Source organism: Tenrec ecaudatus, chromosome 6 (assembly GCF_050624435.1).
Source record: "Tenrec ecaudatus isolate mTenEca1 chromosome 6, mTenEca1.hap1, whole genome shotgun sequence".
Taxonomy (NCBI): Eukaryota; Metazoa; Chordata; class Mammalia; order Afrosoricida; family Tenrecidae; genus Tenrec; species Tenrec ecaudatus.
In genome coordinates this window covers 98,811,190-98,832,877 of record NC_134535.1, presented here as the reverse complement: position 1 = coordinate 98,832,877, position 21,688 = coordinate 98,811,190, and the positions used below count along the sequence as shown (strand labels likewise).

Genomic DNA, 21,688 nt, shown 5'->3' with positions numbered 1-21,688 from the left:
CTGTGTTGCCAAATGAGAAGTCGGTGTGACTTGTTTGCCTCAGCATTCCCTTGGCAAGGAAAAACGTTTGCACTACGGCCCAGGAGTCAGGATAGAGGAAAAGCGGCTGCATTGCATTTGCAGCTTCCCTACGGAAACATATCGCAGCAGACAAGTATATTGTTGATATTGTATTCAGGGGTTTTAAAAAAATTGATAGAAAAATAGAATTCACCGATACAGATTTTTTTCCCATGAACTTTTGGAAGCTCCCTCCCAATTCATAATTACATCCTTTTCTCTGTCTGGAAATATAGATGGGATGAACCATCAAATAAAACCCTGTTGGTAATGAAATTATTCATATTTGCTGGGCTTATACAATAAGGAACTCATTTTCTTCCCCATTTTACAATGTGGAAAGCTGAGAGGACTTCCTCCCTGAGAGAGTAGCTGCAATAAGTCTTAGCAGGGTGTCAGCCAGCTCACAATTGTGAATACATTCACACAGTACTCTGAGGCCTCCTATATAGTCAGGGTGTTCACGGAACACTCACAATATTTAGTCTGTGTGATGCACTAGTAGAAAAAGAGGCCGCAAACTAATATGCTCCCTACTCACTTACATGCATTTTTCCTAGGATGTTAGAGCCCAGGCCACCATCCCTCTTCTGGGCTATAATGTGGACGACATGCCAAGAAGTGCAGACCTGCCACACAGCTTCAAACTGACCCAGTCTAAGTCTGCACACAGCTTTGCTGCAGATAGCGAAGAACTGAAACAGAAGTGGCTAAAAATCATTCTCTTAGCTGTCACAGGTGAGACAACAGATGGTCCAAATGAGCACTCAGCGACCTTGGACGATCATGCTGAACCTAAGAAAAAATCAGAATGCTGAACACCAGGACCAGCCACAGAGTGGGGGCGGTCTCAAGATTTATAGCCCAAGACATTCCCAATCTCCTTATTCATCTCTTAGCACTTTATGTTGAAAAATGCAAGTTCATGAATGCATTGTTCGGGGACTATTTTCCTATATTTATGTACTCAGTGAAATTCATGTGCAGAGCCATTCCACTGATAGTTTTTAAATAATGTGAAAAATAGAGCATTTTTTTATGAGCTATTCCTTGAAAACGTATGCTTGTCTTGAAGAAACTGGTATCAATTGATTATATTACTATCAGGTTAGAATGGGCCACTTTCATTTAAGAAAAAATAAAAAGATTATTTAATGTCTTTTTGACACGTAGGACCTGTGACAGTTAGAAAGATATACATACCTCCATGTTGCCAACATAGATCCATGGTAAAAGAAAATACAGGGACAGTTTAGATTATGGCATTAGCGTATATTAGTTATAATGCTAAATGAGTAACATGTTCTTTTAAAGCAAAACAATAAAAGAATAAATTGCTGATGTTCAGGCTTTTGTCGTATTAAGATAATGGGTTTTTTTTTGGTAGAAGGCCTCATAAGAATAAAATAACTTAAGTATATAGTCATTCTGTGTTCATAGTATTAAAGATGAACCGATATATTCACAATACGTGCTTTTCGCCTCAGATTTAGGTTCTTAATTGTCTCTAATTTATTTTTTATTATAAAGCATGTTTTGTCTTAGAAGTGAACAGTATTCTAAACTTAAATGTTATGTGTGATTTATGTTTGATTGACAGCTAAGGGTATTGATATTTTTATAGTAAGAAATTAGTAATTTATGTGGCATGGACATATTAGCAAATTCCAGCAGTATTTTTAAAGTTTGGGGTTTGTTTGTTTCTGTGCCTCTTTAAAAGCAGTGCCTCTTATTGAAGGTGCTAATAATGCCTATTTAAATATGAGAGTTCCTTTAAATATGAGAGTTCCAGTTAATGCTTTGATCTTGATTATTCTGAGATAATTTTTTAGTCAATGGCACTGTCAGTCACGTAGGTTCTTTTAACATCCACATTCCCATAATTGTTGCATCAGTTAATATCAGCATGTACAGAAATGTTCACCAAAATCTAACTGTTTAAGACATGAGGTTACACAGATTGGGATATATGGAAATTACATTAAATGTTTCTCTTTCCCAAACAACTTACACATGGTTAAATAAGGACTATCTATAATGAACTTTTTTTTTCTCCTAAAAGGAGAAGGTGAACCAACAGTAACTATCATGATGAGGGTCCCTTCTTCCATAAAAGGAATACCAGCCATGAACATTAACATGAAACCAAATACTCAGAGCCAAAAAGAGAGATCAGGGTAGCTCTTTGGGTCCTATTAAATTAAATCAGGGATAGATGAACCCTGCTTGTTTTCTAACTACCAACTGTGTGCACAGATGTGTGATTGAGAAAGGTAAACCATTGCTCTAGAATCTAGAACCTATGAGTTACATTGGTTTTCTGAATCATTAGGAAGGAGAAGCAATAATAATCATTAAAAAAAGTCAAGGAGTGATTACTTGGGGAAGATGTCTTTGGAAATAAGCAGCTTTATAGGCCAGACTGATTTTGAAGACCATTTTCAATAGCAAGAATATGATATAATGTTCTCCTGGAACACAAGTAACCTGTACACACTCAATTTTTGGCTCAATAAACATCATTTTTGATTGCTTAATGAATAATCATGTATTCATCACACTCATACTAGAAATAGCAAGGTAAAACAGAAATTTTGGTTTTCTAATCACTAGCCTTTCCTTTTCCACCTCCCACCACCCACCACCTTTAGTCAGGCACAAAGAGAAGCCGCATACCTTTTACCCCAAGCCAGCCACTCTGACATCAGCCCTTTCTAACCCTGACCTAAACCAAGAGATCGCCACGTGTGATGGATGGGTTACAAAAGTAACCTTTTGCTTTGTGACAACTGAAGATAATGGACAGGTTTCTTTCTTGCTAAAACTCCCTATTCTGTGTGGGTATTGATTCTTTAATTTGGTGCTTTCCAAGTCTTTTTCCTTTAAAGTGCTCTTCCTTCAAACTTGAAAAATACTTGATAAAAACTTTTCAATTTTTTAAACTTAGACTTTTACTGAAATTGAAAGTCTACCATTGGGTATATTAAGTAAGAAATGTAGTGCAGACTTCCATCTCTAGCTTTTAGGTGGGGCTCAATGATGAAAAATCCTACCAGCCACTTTCATAATAAAGGTATCTATAATGCCATTTTGTATGCAAGCAATAAAACTCTTCAGGGTAAGTTTTTATACAGAAAATTTAATATGAAGGCCTCTAGCCCCAAAGGATATATAAAGAATGAACTTCTTAGAAGTCATATTAGAAGACAAATTGTTGTGTGTCAGGATGAGAAAGTCGGGGGGAGGTGCAATCAATAACTATTAAATAATGTTTTTATTTTTGCAAATGGTATGGATGGTGAACCATTTAAGCACAGCTGTACTACTAAACTGTTTCATTTTTCATGAAGTTTAATTCAACATACAAGTTGGCCCATTTACCATCATTAAGTCGTTAATACTGAACTTTCTGCAGGAGTTAGCCCTCTCGCCATAAACAAACATTGGGGTTTTTAAACTACAAACTTCCTGGTGCTGCAGGGTTGCTAAAGATTCATCGATGCCTTCTTAAAATCTTGATACATCAAAAGTACTTCTGCAAGCTCACAACTCTATTTTACTTTTTTTCCTGTCATTGACTGTGGAAACAGGGTGGTCCCCCCACCCCTTCAAATTTTAGATACCATTTCTGATTATATTCAAAGCCTTCCGTTTTTATTTTGAGCATACTGTCTGTCATATATCTTTCTGGACTGACTCTGTCCTGGGAAAAAGGCACCAACAGGAGCAAATTAGCTCCTAGGGAACAACCAAGGCCTGATGTTTGTTCAGTCAGGCATCCTTGCTCTAATACAAAGCCTAAGACTAAAACTTCGTGTATCATATGATGCTCATCTTGTGTTAGCAGGTTGAAGACTAAGCACATGGTATTATAAGCTAAATTAATGGGAAAGGTAAAAATGTCTTAATGTTTTCATTCTTAAATTCTGTATTCTTCGAGAATGTATTGATTAGAAGAGCTGTGGCTAACCAGTCCCTATGCTTACACTGTATGGAGATCTATAGTGGATTGTGGTATTTCTTCATTCTTATTCATTTTAGTAGACTCAAACTGCTTTTTATTTTCATACTATCTACTGTAGATTCTTTAGATTTAGAAAATATGACTTATACCTAAAGACCACTAGAATAGGTCGACTTAAAAAATTTTGTTGTGAATTTATACATGTATGTAAATATGTAAAAACAGTTCATTTTCAATTCTGTCTTTCCACAGAAATGAAATTTTTATACAGAATTTTCTTTTTAACTTAAATATTTTATCTTAAATTATTGACATGGATTTTGACATAGAATTCATCCTTTACTCTGATCTAGCCCTTAGTCACGTAGTCATAAGAAGGTAACTTTGCTTTACTTAAAGGTAGGGGCAGAAAGAATAAGATTAGAAAGTAAAACAAGCCAAGAGTGAACAGAGAGGCAACGGAAGGAGATTGCTATTCTCCCAATCAGAACATTGTTTGTTAGAGGAAGAAAAGGTGCAGAAGGGATATAAATGATCAGGTATACATTTGTGTAAGTAAATGCATGTTGATAGCATCCTTGGAACCGTTGGCCTCCAAACGAAACCCTTTGTTATCTTGTCATTATTTCTCCCTTCTCCCATTTTGGGCTTTTAAAAAAATGTGTGTGTGTATGTTTTATTCTCTTTGGCATTTTCTTTTCTTTTTTATGGAGGCAAACATTCCCTGTAAAGTCCATCCTGTACTGCTATTTTCTTGATGGAGAATTCAGAAGAATGCAGTGTCTTTTCAGTCTTTGGAGAGGAAACAACATGTGGCTTCCGCAAGTTCCTCCCTTCTTGTGGGTCACTAAGGGTCACCCTATGGTCACCCTGTTGAAAATTTGTTGTGGTAGATTTAGTGACAAATTAAATCAAGAAATCTCATTATAGCATATTTAATAAGTGAATACCAAATAAGTAGAGTGATGTATGTGGGTTTGGGAAAGACATAGTAGCTCGTGGGGACCCTAAGAATAACAGAATTGCATTCTGTACTACAGCTTATGGATGTTGAAATGTGCCATTGGGGGTGGGGGGTCTCCATTCATTAGCAAAACAATCATGTCTGTATATAACTTTTTCACCAAATAAGCATTTCATTTTGTGAGAGACAATAGACTGACCCTTTTGAATTGTTGATTAATCAATTTGAAAAGTGATGGTATCTGAATCCTACAATTGACTCCAATGTGAAAGGTATATATGAAGTCATTTTTCTTTTCTAGTTGTATGAATGTAAAATACTTGCAGATAGTGTATATATTATGTAACATATGTACATCTGGTCATGAAGGCAGATAATTGGAACATTGTAAAATTAAGCACTTTAATTCTATTAAATAATAAAACATTTGTTATCTTGTAAATAAAAACATCCTTAAATCTAGCCTAAAGATTTTGATGTTATTTCAGCTAAGATTGTGTATGTTCAGTTGACAATGATTTGGGTCATTGACTCAGAAATAAGTTACTCCAAGAAGGTATTGATGTTCTTTCTCCCCACACCCCAGGCTGAGACCTCCCCACTTTAAAAACAAAAACTGTATGAGTCTTTCAATAATAAAGTTTATGGTAGAAGCCAACGTTCCGGAAACTGAATACCGTATATACTCGTGTATAAGCCAAGTTTTTCCAGCACATTGTTAATGCAGGTTTTGTGGTAAAATTAGGTGCCTCGGCTGATATTAAGATTGGCTTATACTCTAGTATATATGGTAAATAGTTGCTTTACCTACTTTATGGTATTTGTATACCTTCTACAGTCTATTGAGCACGAAAATTTCCTGTGATATGACTTTTGTCCCTGGAATCCTAATAAACTTTTAAAAAATTAATTATTTTATTGGAGACTCTTACAGCTCTTATAACAATACATACATCAATTGTATCAAACATTTGTACATATGTTGCCATCATTTTCAAAACATTTTCTTTCTGCTTGAGCCCTTGATATTAGCTCCTCTTTTTCCCCTCCCCTCCCACCCTCATGGTCACCTTATTAAAAAAAAAAAAGAAATACTTTTAAATTTATTATTACTTTCTTATCTTACACTGTCAACTGTCTCCCTTAGCCCAGGTTTCTGTTGTTCATCCCCTCCCCCACCCCCTTGGCAGTGGGGGGTTAATAATCATTGTAGATAGTTCCCTGTTTCTCCCCCTCTCCTTCCTCCTTCTTCCCTAGTAATAAACTTTTATGGCCATCCCAACAAGAAATAAAAGGGACTATTTCTGTGACTCACAAGCAATAAACAAATAGTATTTTATAGGATGCTTCACTAGGTTTCATAGTTGTTGCAAAACAAAAAACAAAGTAAAATTATTGTGAAAAGGGAGCCCTAAATGACTCAAATAATTTTAAAGATAAATAACGTAGAAGGACTCAATTTCCTGATTTCAAATCATACCATAAAGCTATAGTAATCAAAACAACCTGTTTCTTGTACAAGACACTTGAACCAATGCAATTTCATTCGAAGCTCAAATAAATCCATGAATATATGGTCAATTGATATCCAACAAAGATGCTCAATGCAGCCAATGGGGAAAGGAAGTGTCTCTTTCATAAATGGTACTGGGAAAACTAGATCTCCATATGCAGTGAAACAAATGAGGGCCAAACTTGGTTGTATCACCGTATACAAAACTAATTCAAAATGGATCAAGAGAACCTTCATTGTGAAAAACCATAAAGTTCATAGACAAAAATGGTCAGGACAAAGCTGTGGGCCGTAAGCTATTTATTGTGAAGGACTACCAAGCTTGAGCAGCTGAAGATAAAATAGCCAAATGGGACCTTAGGAAAACTCAACATTTCTTTGTATCAAAAGATTATCATAAAAGTGATGAGACAGCCTACAGAGTTAGGTGAAAATTTTGCAGAACTGTATATCCAAAACTCTACGTTAAGTTGCAAAAGTAGTTTATAAACAAAAAAACATCCCAATTGAACACTAGGCAAAGAGCTTGAGACATTCCACCAAGAAGGACACTGAAAAGGACAAGATGAAAAGACACTCCAAGTCATTAGCCACTAGGAAAGACAAGTCAAAATCATAACGAGATACCATCCACCCTCCGTTAAAATGACAATGATTTTTAAAAAGCCACCAACCAAAAGAAACTACTATGTATTGGTGAAGTGGAATAAAACCATTCATCCATTGACAAAAATAATAGTACTGCTCCACTGCTAGTAGTAGTATAAATTGGTATGCCACCGTGGAAAAGCTTGGCAGTTCCTAAGAAACTTGAACATAGAATTGCCTTATGAGCCAGCAATTCCACTTTCAGGTATACACCCAAAAGTATGTAACTGCAACAGTATTTTGTAAATGTTAGTCGACTTTTGGATATATAATTCTGCAAGATTTCCGCCGACTCTGCAGGCTGTCTCATCACTTTTGTGGTAATAGTGAAAGCAGCCACATGCACAGACACGCAAGTATACGCAGTGCTCAGTGATGCATTAGTCACAATATGCCAAAGGCAGGAATAACCACAATGTCTACCAACTGAGAAAAATATACTAAAGACATACAATGTAGTATTGCTGAGCCACACAGAGAAGTGAAGTTCAAAGGCCTGTCACAACATGGAAGAGCCTTGGTGGTGGAATACATCTTAGGCAGCGAACTATAAGGTCCGTGGTTCCAACCCACCAGCCAGTCTGTGGGAGAAAGGTGAGGCTTCTGTTCCCATGAAGATGCACTGTCTCAGAAACCCAGTTAGGAATGCTGTGAGCCAGAACTGACTCAACGGCAGTGGGGTTGGTTTCGGTTGGTAAAGAGAAATGAAGTCCTAACGCATGCCGCAACACTGATGAAGTTAGATGACCTTTTGCTGACTGAAATTAGTCACAAAAAGATAAATAGTGTCTACTATCAGTTATAGGAAAAAAGCAAATATATAGACGCCAAAAGTAATTAGTGTTTACATCAGACAGAAGGGAAGAATGGGGGAAAAGTTTTTATTTTGTTTGTTTTTGTTTAGAATGCATTGAATGTATGTTAATGTTGATCTATGAATAATTTGTGAAAAAAGATGATTACATAATTTGAAGAAGGCAATGTCACTGAAATATATTATGTAGAAATTCACAAAATGTTTCATTATATCACTATTGTTCAAGAAAAAGGAAAAGCAATCCCGACTCCCAGTAAGATAGTGGACACTAGACAGAGATGGTACAGAAAACATCCACAACAAAGACGCACTGCTGAGGAGGAGTGTGATCCTGTAACCCTACACTCCAGAGAAAAAGGAACAAAGTGGGTTAAACACAGACTAAGTGGGTTAAACACTGAATAAAAGTAGGGAGAGAGGGAGACAGACAGAATAGATGAATGGTCAGCTAGCCTCACAGCATGGCTACTTTGAACTTTTGCATGCAGCATTTGCTCAGGACATCTACCTATGCCCTGCTAGCTCAGGACAGCACAAATGCCCAGACCAATGGCTGGTGACCAGCAAGATGGGTTCCTCCCTCTGTTCCCCATACCTTCCTGGTGACCAGAAGCATTGCCAGCTCCCACCCTCACTCACTCAGCAGCTGTTGAGTGATTGGGAGCTGAGTACACAGCACCCTGCATCTGGAGGTGGGTGAACTCTGTCTCACCAGACCAGCATAACACAGAGTTGGACATGAAACTGGATGCGCAAAAACTCCCCAACCTCACTTCCCCCAATTTTCCTCTGGGTCCTAAAGAACTACTGAAAGAGCAAGCCCCCTTCAACCCAGGGACCCTATGAGCCAATACAAGTGTCTTCAAAGTCGGACACACTGACCTTAGGCAGCATTCTAGGCAGGCTGGAACTCCACTTAGGATGGAGAGTCCCACCTTTTTATCCTGACTGAGCTCTTCGACTGGTGGAGGGCAACAACCCCTTACTGGGTAACCTGCCCATTTTCTGCTTTCTGGAGCCGCGAACCCCAGACCATTTTCTCACTTCCTTGTACAGTTTGCCCTCACCCCCTTTTACCCCCTTCTCTTCCTGCTTTAAAAATGTCTTCCCTTCCCTTCTATTTCTTCTTTCATTTATTTTAGTTTGTTCTCTTTTGTGGTGGTCTTTTCTTCTTTTCTCGTCTCCCTGGCTTGGGATTTGCTGCACCCTACTACCACTTGAGGCAGCGATCTCACGTAGGCTCACTGGTGGCTGCTCTTTGGCAGTCACAGGAATCTCTCCCTGCTTCAGAGATGGCTCGCTTAAACCCTGGTGACTGGGTACACGGACCAATACCCAAGTTAGATTCTTTAGACCGTATTCACCTGGTGTGACCCAGTCATTTTGTGGGAACTATAGACAAATGAATAGAAGCCCCATATTTAAACAATGTCACTTCACCACGTAGTTCAAAATAGAAAGGAAACTCATAGACTTAATAAAACACGTAAACAATGAAAATTACAAGACACAAAATAAATTCAGCATATAAAATAATGTAGAGAAGACATATTTATGGGACTTCTGGGAAGATGGCGACGGAGTAACACATACTAGAGGGACTCTGCAGAATCCAGCCCAGGAGAGTTGCTTAGAGGGAAATTCAACATTGCTGGAATGCAGGAGGAGCATCATAAAAATAAACCACTCTCCTCAGCGTACGGCATTTACACCTGCACCACACCAGCTAGGTGAGCTCCACCCTGTGTAGCTAACCCAAGTTTAGGGAAAGTCCTGCTTTCCTAACAGAGGATACTCTGCACAACTTCTCACCAGGGAATTCCTGCCTGTGTACCTGGGAGCATAAGCAGCTTGGCCAACACTCATCAACATTCCAAGCTGTTGCAGGAACCTCTGCCCAACCTCCACAACCCCAAAGCAGGCAATGCACCAGCCTTCTGGGGCACTCTCCTGAGAGGGAAGCCACAGGAGGATAAAGTGGTACGTTAATCCCATAGTAAAATTAGCTGTAGGCAGTTCCAAAAAGCATTCCTACAAGTCTCCCAGAGAGAGCCAGTGCTCTTTGACACCCTGGAAAATGGCACCTGGCTCCTCTAAAACAATGCAATACAGTCATCAGCCCCAACGACCTTGATGAAAAAACAGGAGAAACAAAAGTCAATTGCAGAAGACGTCCAGAACATAACAACATACATAAAGGAAGCAGACATTGAGCTGCCACAGAAAGAAAATTTCAGAATGCTGCTTGGAGTCATGCAGGATATGAGTGAAACAATACCAAAAGAGGATGAAATGAAAGAGGAGATAAAGGAAATACAGGAGCTTAGGGCAGAGATAACAAAAACGAGTAACAGAAACACGGACCTTGAGAATTGACTGGAGGAATCAGAGAACCCATCCATGACTTGGAGGACAGCCAAGCAGACTTTAAAAAACGTTAACAAAAGTCTAATAAAGATCATCAGAGAAGCTAAAAAAAAACCTAAGAGTTATATCTGATGCTATGAAGCAGAACAACATTAGAATTATTGGCTTACTGGAGGAAGACACAACAAAGAAGTCATCTGCAACAATAGTGAGAGAATTCTTGCAGGAAAACTTAACCCAGATTAATGAATGAAAACCAGGCAACCATTCAGGAGGCTGAAAGAACACCAACTAGACTGAATCCCAAGAAGAAGTCACCAAGGCACATAATAGTTAAACTATCCAACTTTGAGGAAAAGGAGAAAATCATGAGAGCAGCTAGGGAAAAATAAGCACTCACATCTAAAGGTTCCCATATAAGAATAATCTCAGACCTATCAGCAGAAACTATGAAGAAGAGGAGAGAGTAACATATTCGAAAAATTAAAACAATGCAAAACCAAGAATACCCCACCCAGGCAAATTATCGATCCAGATAGATGGTGAAGTAAGAGTTTTCCCAGACAAGGAAAAACTCAAAGAATATGTTAGAAGAAACACAGCCCGACAAAAGATCCTTGCTGACACAGTATGGGCAGAAGAACAACACTCACCCAGCAGAAATAAGAGACCACAACATAGAACAACCTCACTCAGAAGGCAACAAAGAGAAAACAGAACCCAAGATAGCATTGGCTTAAGGATGGAAAGATGTCATGAATGATACACACACGCGCGCAACACAATAATGAGAAAGGAAAGGAGAAAAACTCACTACACAAAAGGTATAAGATGACACCACAGAGTCCACAGATGGAGATAATAATCCTGAGTATCAATGGCCTGAACTCAGGCATTAAAAGACTGAGAGTAGCAGACTGGCTTAGAAAACACAACCCATCAATCTGCTGCCTACAGGAAACACATCTCAAAGATACAACAAAATAGGCTGAGAATCAAAGGTTGGAGAAAGTCCTACCAAGCAAACAGCAATACAAAAAAGCAGGGGTTACAATCCGAATCTCAGATAAAATTAACCTCAAAGTGCAAACCATAAAAAGAAATAAAGAAGAACACAATATAATGCTGAAGGGAATGGTAGACAAACAATCACTAAGCATTGTAAACATATATACCCCGAGTGACAGACCTGCTGAATACGTCAACCAAACACTCCAAACGGTTAAAAAAGAAATCACAGCCTGAACAATTATAGTGGGTGACTTCAACACACCACTCACTGAGAAAGACAGATCACAGGGAAAGAAACTCAACAAGGAGACTAGAGAGCTAAACACCACAATTAGACAATTTGACCCGATAGATATTTACAGAGCTTTTCATCCAAATACAACAATTTCACATTCTTTTCAAGTCCCCATGGCATATATTCGAAGGTAGACCACATGCTGGGACATAAGGCAAATCTACATAAATTTAAGTACATTGAAATCATACAGACCGCACTCTCTGACCACTGTGCCATAAGGCTGGAAATCAACAAAAGGAAGACAAAGAAAACAAGAGCAAACAATTGGAGGATGAATAACTCTCGACTGCAAAAGGAGTGCGTACTGGTGCAGATCAGAGAAGAAATGAGATTTCTAGAAACCAACGAGAATGAGCACACGACGTACCAAAGCTTTTGGAACAAAGCAAAGGCAGTCATCAGAGGAAGTTTCATAACAATACATGCACACCTGATAAAGGAAGAGAAACTCATGTCTGATATGCTGACACAAAAATTACAACTAGAGCAGAGTCAGCAGGGCAAGCCTACTAATAGCAACAGAAAAGAAATTATAAAAATCAGAGCTGAGACTCAGGAGAGGGAAAATAAGAAAACTATGGGAAAAAATTAATGCTGCTAAAAGTTGGTTCTTTGAAAGGATAAACAGAATCGATAGACCACTGGCAAGCCTAACCAAAAAAAAAGGAGGGAACAAATTTCAATAGCAAGAATATGGGATGAAAGAGGGGGCATTACAACAGACCCTAATGAAATCGAAAGGATAATTACACAATACTATGAAGGATTGTACTCCAATGAATTCAACAACTTCAAAGACATGGACAAATTCTTGGGAAAAACAATCCCTCCCTAGACTATCCTCGGTAGACATCAAGAATCTCAACAGACCCATAGCAATAAAAAAATAAAATAAACAAGGTTATCAAGAGATTACCCACTGAAAAATCCCCTCGACCTGATGGCTTCACTGGAGAATTCTACCAAGCAGGGAAGAACACCAATCCTACACAAACTCTTCCAGAACATAGAAAAAGATGGCAAACTCCCGAACTCCTTCTATGAATCTAGTAAAACTCTGACACCCAAACCGGGCAAAGATCCCACAAGAATCGAGAACTAAAGACCAATATCCCTAATGAACATTGATGCAAAAACCCTTAACGAAATACAAAAAGTATATAAAACAAATAATTCACCATGGACAAGTGGGATTCATACCAGGGATGCAGGGATGGTTCAACATATGAAAGACCAGTAGTATTATTCGTCATATTAACATGAAAAACTCTAAGAACCACATGTTAATATCAATAGATGAAGAAAAAGCATTCCACAACGTCTAACACCAATTCCTGTTTAAGACACTTGAGAAGACAGGAATGGAAGGAAAATTCCTCAAGACAATACAAGCTATATATGAAAAATCAACAGCCAACGTGGTAGTCACAAGAAAAACACAATCCCACCGAAAAAGGGGAGTAGCCAAGGATGCCCCTTGTCCCCACTCTTACTTAGTATCATGCTGGAGGTTTTAGCTAACAGCATAAGGCAAAGAAAAGACATCAATGGTATTCGTCTGGGGAAGGAAGATGTGAAACTATATTTGCAGATGATATGATTTTATATATGGAAAATTCCAGAAGTTCCACAAGGGGAGTGCTGGAAGCAATAAAGGAGTTTGGCAGAGTGGCAGGATACAAGATCAACTAACAGAAGTCCATCGGACTGTTATACACATCAGATAAGACCACAGAAGAGGAGATCAAAAAGGTAGTAAGTACTCTTAACAATAGCCAAACAGAAATATCTGGGAATATACCTGACTAAAAGAACAAAAGATCTATCCAGTAAAATTATAGAACACTATTACAAGAAACCAAGAGTGACCTCAACAAATGGAAGAATATCCCAATGCTCGTAGATTGGGAGACTCAATATAGTTAAGATGTCAGTTCTGCCTAAGGCATTATATAAGTTTAATGCAATCCCGATACAACTACCCTCGTCTTTCTTCAAAGAAATGGAAAAACTACCTACTTCATATGGAGAGGGAAGAAGCCAAGAATTAGCAGAGAACTCCTCAAGAAGGACACGGTTGGAGGGCTTGCTTTACCTGACTTTAGCACATATTATACAGCCACAGTGGTCAATACTGCATGGTATTGGTACAATGACAGATATCAATGGAAAAGAACTGAAAAATAAAAATAAAATCATCAGCATACAGGCAACTGATCTGTGATAAGGGCCTCAAAAATATCCAATGGGAAGCAGATGCCCTCTTTAACAAGTGGTACTGGAAAAAATGGATATCAACATGCAGAAAAATGAAACAAGACCCTTATCTCACTCTATGCACAAGAATAAACTCAAGGTAGATCACAGACCTTGCAGTTAAACCCCAAATTATTAGGGCCATCAATGAGGGAATTGGAACCAACTTGAGAACTTTGGCACAGGGAATACATAGGCTATCAGAAATAGGGAAGGATACAAACACAGAGGAGGCACAAATTGACAAATGTGATATACTGAAGATAAAACACCTGTGTACATCGAAAGAATTCACCAAGAGAGTAATAAGAGAGTCCACGGACTGGGAAAACATCTTTAGCAATGACACATCAGACAAAGGCCTTATTACTAAAATCTACAACACTCTGCTAGCTTCCAAAAAGAAAAAACTAATTGCCCACTTGAGAGGTGGGCAAAGGACTTGAACAGAAGTTTCACAGGGGCAGAAATTTGAATGGGCAACAAACACATGAGAATATGTTCCCGATCTTTAGCCATAAGAGAAATACAAATTAAAACAATGAGGTATCACCTAACACCCTCAAAGGTAGCCCAATTAAAAAAATCAGAAAGCAACAAGTGTTGGAGGGGCTGTGGGGAGACAGGAACTCTTATCCACTGCTGGTGGACCTGTATGTACAGCCACTATGAAAATCGATCTGGCGATACCTAAAACAGATGGAAATAGAGTTACCATATGACCCAGCAATCCCCCTACTGGGCATATACCCAGAAGAGGCAAGAAACAAACCAAGGCCAGACATCTTTGCTCCAATGTTCATTGCGGCACACTTCACAATTGCAAGGAGCTGGAAGCAACCCAAATTTCCATCAACTGACGACTGGATTAAAAAACTGTGGTATATACATACAATGGAGTACTACGCATCACTAAAAAGCAGTGCTGAACATATGAAGCACATCGCTGCATGGGAAGAACTGGAGGAAATCATGCTAAGCGAGGTAAGTCAGGCACAAAAGGACAAGTACAACATGAGTCCGCTGAGGTGAGCTTTTAAAAACAATGCATAAGGGGCACAGGGAAAAAGCTACTGTATACAAACATTCTTGGGGTGAGAACCGTGCAGTATGGCAGGTACCAGATCAAATGCAGGGATGCACATGGTAGACACCTGGGGAGGAGTGGGGGGAAGGAAAACAATGATGAAAATAAGGAAGAGATCGGTAGTGGGGGCATGGGGCGCTAACACACCAAGGGGAGGGTATCGCTTATATCTGCACAGGGAAAGTGGGACCAGACTTCAACCCAGTGCCCCAAGGTGTGAATGCAACATTCTGCCGTGGATTAGGGAACCAGTGGAGAGGTCTGGGGGGCTGGCCACAGTACCAAATACTAAGTCGAAGCCTGGCCTTCTCCGCAGAAGAATTTATTTCAAAGGACGGCATTGGATCTGCAGCTCCGGGAGAGGGGCATTATCTGATCGGAGCACACAGGAGCAAATGAAGGGGAAGTAGGAGAGTGGAGCACATCCTGGCCCACCAGGCCTTGAGGATGATGACCCCAATTAGAGCAGCCAGTCCACAGAGAGGACCACATGGCCAGCCCCACTATGAGACATGACGCCCCTCACTGACCCATGGCCCTGCGGGGGACAGCACCGGAGACACAGTGTGGGAATTACGCCGACATGATCCCACCACACAGAGGAAAAGCACTGGGGCGTGCAGTGGAACAGCAAGGGAATGGCGCGGCCAGGTCCCCAGGGAATGCTGAAGGTGAACTTTGGGCCAGGGCGTGGTGCCCCAACAGACTGGACTAGAAAACACTCCTAAAGGCCAACAAACAATCCTTGAAAAAAAAAATTATGTAGAAAAAACAGCACCATCAGAAAAGGGGAAAAAAACAAACATGACAGCAAATTCATACCTACAAAATAAAGGAGCCCTGGTGGTGTAGTGGTTACATGCTGGGCTGTGATCTGCAAGGCCCGCAGTTCAGAACCACCAGTTACTGTGCTGGAGAAACAGGGCTTTCTATGCCTGCAAACAGTTACAGTCTGAGAAACTCACATGGGGCAGGTCTACCTTCCTATAGGGTTGCTATGAGTCCGCATCGACTTGATGGCAGTGGGGCTTTTTTTTAATTTTAAATAACAACACTGAATGTCAGCGATTAAATGCACTAGTCAAGAGATATAAAGCAGAATGGATAAAGAAAACCCAACAAAATTATAAAAAGGAAACAGTATTTATTAATATGTTGTCCACAGAAACACTCTTTAGACACAAAAACAAAAAAAGACTGAAAACCAAAGGATAGGAGGAAAAGAGGATCAGGTGAATAACAATAAAGCATAAATGGCAAAATTGATTTCTGATAAAATAAGACTTTAAGGCAAAACCCATGTAAGAGAAAAAGAAGAGCAGTATATACTGAGTAAAGGGTCAACTGTACAATAGGACCTAACCATAATAAATATCTAGGCACCTAATGACAGAATATCAATATACCAAATATCAATGACTCCACTTTTACCTTACAAATGTGGCTAGACCAGAGCATGTACACTGGTACAGAGAAGAGCTGGAAGCACAGGGAATCCAGGACAGATAAACCCCTCAGGACCAATAATGAGAGTAGGATACCAGGAGGGGAAGGTGGGGGGAGAGAAAGAGGGAACTGATCACAATGGTCAACATATAACCCCCTCCCCAGGGGGACAAACAGAAAAGTGAGTGATGGGAGACAGTGATCAGTGTAAGACATGAAAAAAAAAATTTATTAGGAGTGCATGAGGGATGAGGGAGGGGAAATGAGCTGAACCAAGGGTTCAAGTAGAAAGAAAATGTTTGGAAGATGATGATGTTAATATGTGCAGATGTGCTTGACACAATGGATGGATGGTGATAAGAGCTATAAGGGCCCCCAATAAAACAATTAATTAAAAATACAAATTAATTTTTAAAATACAATTAATTAAAAAAATTAATACAATTAAAAATACAAATATCAAAGTAATAGAATTGGAGAGAGACATTTCTACAACAATAGAAAGGTACTTTGGCTGAAGCATAGAACAACTAGAAAGTAACTGAACAGAGACATGAAAGAACTAAACAATACAACCAACTTGAGCTCATAGACATTACAGAACACTCAACAACAGGACAATATATATTCTTTGCTAGTGCACTGGGACAGTCTCCAAAATAAACTATCAGGCCACAAAGCAAGCCTCAAAACATTTTAAAACACCAGAGTCCTACAAATCATCTTCTCAGTGCACACCACTATAAATTTGGAAATTAAATATGGGAAAATCCAGGGAGAAGATGAAATACTTGTAAATTAAACAACACCCTGTTTAAAAACTATTGGTTAATAAAAAGTAAAAAATGAAATGAAATCCTTGAATCAAACAAATATAAAAACACAACATACCCACACCTCCATAACAGCAAAAGTAGTGCTCACAGGGCAATTTAAAACAATAATATATTAAAATTGGGGTGGGGTTGGGGGGAATAACCAATATCAAAAATAAAAAAGAACCAAAACATCTCCAAAAATCATAAAAAGAACAGTAAAATAAGCCTTCAGTCACTAAAAGAAACAACAGATTAATAATTTAAACAAAAATAGAATCAATAAGGCAACAAATAGGTTCTTTGAAGATATTAATCAATACAACAAACCACTGGCAAATCTATCAATGGAAAGAAGATGCATCTTTGATTCCTTTTTCTTTCACCATATCCATTAGAAAATTCCATCATCTCGACCTTCAAAATATACCCAGAATCCAATTCTCCCACAGCAATTTGACGGCTACTGTGCTGGTCTGAACCACCATGATGTCTCTTGCCTGCATTACTGCAAAAGCTTCCTACCTTTGCCATCTCTACCTCCACCCTACCTCAATTGCAAATATGCAATCATAGTAAAATCCAAGTGAGATATTGGTGTCCTTTCTCTACCACATCTATCCTTGGAATGCTTCTTCATTTCAATGAGAATAAAAGCCAGTCACAAGGTTTCTATCCTTCTGTACCACTACCCTGTAACACTGGGCTCTTCCTTAAATACCACGTATTCTCCAGCCATGCCACACACTCCCTTCCCAGACATCTGCATGATTAACCACTTCACCAAGTTAAAGTCTTAGCTCAAGTCTTATCAGCCCAGTGAGGTTTTACTATAAAGACTAATATTTCAAATTGCACCTGCTTCTACTACAAACCCGACACTCCTATCTCCCCTAATTCCCTCCATGTTGTTGTTAAGTTCTATTGGATAGATTTCTATTCATATTAACCATGCTAACCATAAGGTCAGCAGTTCAAATCTATTCACCACTCTGTTCGGTAGCAAGAGACAGGCACCAGGGGCTTGTCCCTCCCCATACCTGCATTAGGCCCCTTACAAGATGTTGGGAAGAAAAACCAGGTGAGCCTTAGCCAGTCATAAAGACCAACTACTGGGCATGCTCCAATTCAGTCAGGGGTGAGTCAGCAGTATACCTGGGTGGCTCAAACTAGGTCCAGGTGGGCTTGATTCAGCCAATGGGGTTAACCAGTATCTCTGACCATGCCTCCCCAGCCTGAGGACCGTGGTCCCCTTTTTTTTTTTTTTTCTTTTTCCCTCTTCGGCCTTCTGCCTTCTCCTAGGATTTTGCTCCTGCGGCCACAGCTTGGCATGCCGTGTCTCTCTGGTCTCAGTTTACCAAAAGTGGGAGAGCAGCTCTACGAACTTGGAGTGTTCAGTTGTGAGCCCCACTGTGACTTTCATGCCAGTTAGCACGCTTCCCTGAAATAGTGTGTACTCTTTTGAGCCTGTAAAACCTAACAACTCCACAACAGAGAGATAAGACTGTCTGTTCACTGTAAAGATTTTATTTCAGAAGCCCAAAGTGGCTGTTCTAATCTGTCCTGTAGGATCACTATGAGTTGGAATGGATTCAATGGTGGCAGGTTGGGTTTGGTATACAACTTGTAACATACTAAATAATTTAATTTTTATTTCTTCTTCTTCTTAATCATTTTATTGGGCTCATACAACTCTTATCACAATCCATACATCCATCCATTGTGTCAAGCACATTTGTACATTGTTGCCATCATCATTCTCAAAACATTTGCATTCAACTTGAGCCCTTGATATCAGATCCTTAATTTTTCCCTCCCTCCCCCACCTTTCCTCCCTCAGGAACACTTGATAATTTATAAAATATTTTTTCATGCCTTACACTGTCTGATGACTCCCTTTACCCAACTTCTCTGTTATCCCAACCCCTGGGAGGGGTTTATATGTAGATCACTGTGATCTGTCCCCCCCGCCCCCCAACCTTACCCACCCCTCCTGGTATCCTACTCTCATTTTTGGTCCGGAGGGGTTTATCTGTCCTAGATTCCCTTTGTTTCCAGCTTTTATCTGTACCTGCGTACATGCTGTGGTATAGCCAGATTTGTAAGGGAGAATTGGGGTCATGATGGGGGGGGAGGAAGCATTAAAAAACTAGAGGAAAGTTGTATGTTTCATCAGTGCTATACTGCACCCTGACTGGTGAGAATCATAGAATACCAATTTAATAGAAGAAAGTGTTCTTACATTGAGGGAGTATTTGAGTGGAGGCCCAATGTCCATGTGCTACCTTAATACTAAAACTATAAATATATGCATATAGATCTATTTCCCCATCATGTATAAATGTATTTATATATGTACATACCTGTAGACCTTTATAAATGTCCTTTGCCTCCTAGCTCTTTCCTCTATTTCCTTTGACTTTCCTCTAGTCCCACTATCATGTTCAGTCTTCATTTGGGTTTCATCAATTCCTCTTGGTTAAATTGCCCTTGATCAAGCCCTACTAGGCCTCCTACACCCTCTTCACTACTGATTTCGGATCACTTGATGTTCCCTTGTCCCTGGGTTTGTTAATGCCCACTTCCTTTCCCCAGTACCCCCCTGTATCCCCCCAGAACCATCTGTCCATTGTTTTCTCCTCCAGATTGTTTATCCCACCTATCTTATCTAGATAGACCTGCAGAGATAATAATATGGACAAAAAAGAAGCCAGAGCAAACTAAAGCAATAAAACAACAAAACCAAGGACAAAAAGAAGCCTGTAAATAGTTCAAGGTCTGTTTGTTTATCTTCAGGAGTGTTATCCTGATGAATCTGATGAGGTGCCATACTCTAACCTCAAAGTCTATTTTTGGTATTCCCTGGGAACTTCTTTGTTGTGTTCTCTTTGCTGTTCTGTTGCATGCCCTTCGTGTTTTGCCTCAGTGTGGTGGGATCAGATCAGGCGCAATTCCCACACTGTGTCTCCAGTGTTGTCTCCTGTAGTGCTATGGGTCAGTGAGGGACATCGAGTAATCACTGAAGATAAGATGGTTAGGTTTATCAGGTGGGAAATACCTCAGTTCTTGGCTTTGCATGAGAAAGAATTCACACTGAAGCCTGGTTTATGATCCAAGTGGGTTTTTATCAAGGACAGAAGAAGTTTCAGGTTTTACAGTCATTCAACCTGGGCAACCTCACATGACTGCACACCCACACGCGGTGGCCTGACACCAGAGAGACATAGGAACAAACTACGGAAAGCGGAGAAACAGCTGAAGGGGCAGTGGTCTTGAGGTTCCGGCATTAAGGGCCTTTAGCTGGGAAGAATAGTTGATGGTACTGGTTGACCCTATTTACTGAATTAAGCCCACCTGGCCTAATTTAGGCCCACCCAGGTATACCACCCACCTGGCTGTGGCTTGAATTTATGCATGCCCAGTTAGTCTTTATTGGCAACCAACCTCTGGGAGCGGGGGAGCTCCAAGCATGGAGAGGGTCACCCCTGGTCCCTGTCTGTAGCTACCTAACAAAATGGGTACACAAGCAAATGTGGTGAAGAAAGTGGACGGTGCCCAGTTATCAAAAGACATAGCACCTGGGGTCTTAAAGGCTTGAAGATAAACAAGTGGCCATCTAGCTCAGAATCAACAAAGTCCACATGGAAGAAGCATACCAGCCTGTGTAATCATGAGGTGTCGATGGGATCAGGTACCAGGCATCAGAAGACCCCAAACAAACTAACAAACCATATTGTTAAGAAAAAGTGGGGTCAGAGCAGAGACCCAAAGTCCATCTGTCAACAATGGGACATCCCCTCAGGGTCACAGGGAAGGGATGAGCCAATCAGGGTGCAGTAAAGCATGGATGAAACACACAATACTTTTCTCATTCCTTGAGGCTTCCTCACGCCCCCCCCACCCCCCATCAAGACCCCAGTGTTGCCTCTCACTTCAGACTAGACTGGAGTAGGGGCACAGGTATAAATAAAAGCCCACGACACATGGAATCCAGGCACAGGAAATGTGAGTATGGCTACCAAAAAGGGTAGGGGAAAGTGAGGAGAGGAGGAAGGGGGAGCCAATTGTAATGATCGACACATAACCAGCCCACCCCTGCCCCTTCAAGCAACAGAAACCATGGGGGGAAGGGAGGCAGCGGTAAGTGTAAGATATGAAAATAATTTATCATTTATCAAAGGGTCATGAGGGTGGGGGTGAGAAGGGAGGGGAAAAAAGGAGCTGAAACCAAGGGCTCAATAGAAAGTAAATGTCTAGAAAATAATGATGGCAACATATGTACAAATATGATGTGTGAAAAAATGATGTGTGGATTGTTTTAAGAGCTGGAAGAGTCCCCAGTAAAATGATCTTTTAATTAAAAAAAAAGTCTTTGGGGCATATAATCTCTATATCATATATTATGTTTATTGTCCGTCTACAACAACCAGAACATAAGCTCT

At 39.9% G+C, this 21,688-nt stretch overlaps 1 protein-coding gene and 1 long non-coding RNA gene across 2 annotated transcripts in view; one reads left to right on the top strand and one right to left on the bottom strand.

Annotated features, from left to right (window-relative positions):
- FGD4 (FYVE, RhoGEF and PH domain containing 4) overlaps positions 1-5,355 on the top strand; it is a 158,835-nt gene extending 153,480 nt beyond the window's left edge. Inside the window, exon 17 of the mRNA XM_075551899.1 lies at positions 621-5,355. Coding sequence (XP_075408014.1) covers positions 621-878 — 258 coding nt within the window. The 3' untranslated portion in view covers positions 879-5,355. The remainder of the gene's footprint in view (positions 1-620) is intronic.
- Positions 1-21,688, bottom strand: part of LOC142450216 (uncharacterized) — a 148,900-nt gene that overhangs the window by 104,273 nt on the left and 22,939 nt on the right. The window lies entirely within an intron of this gene.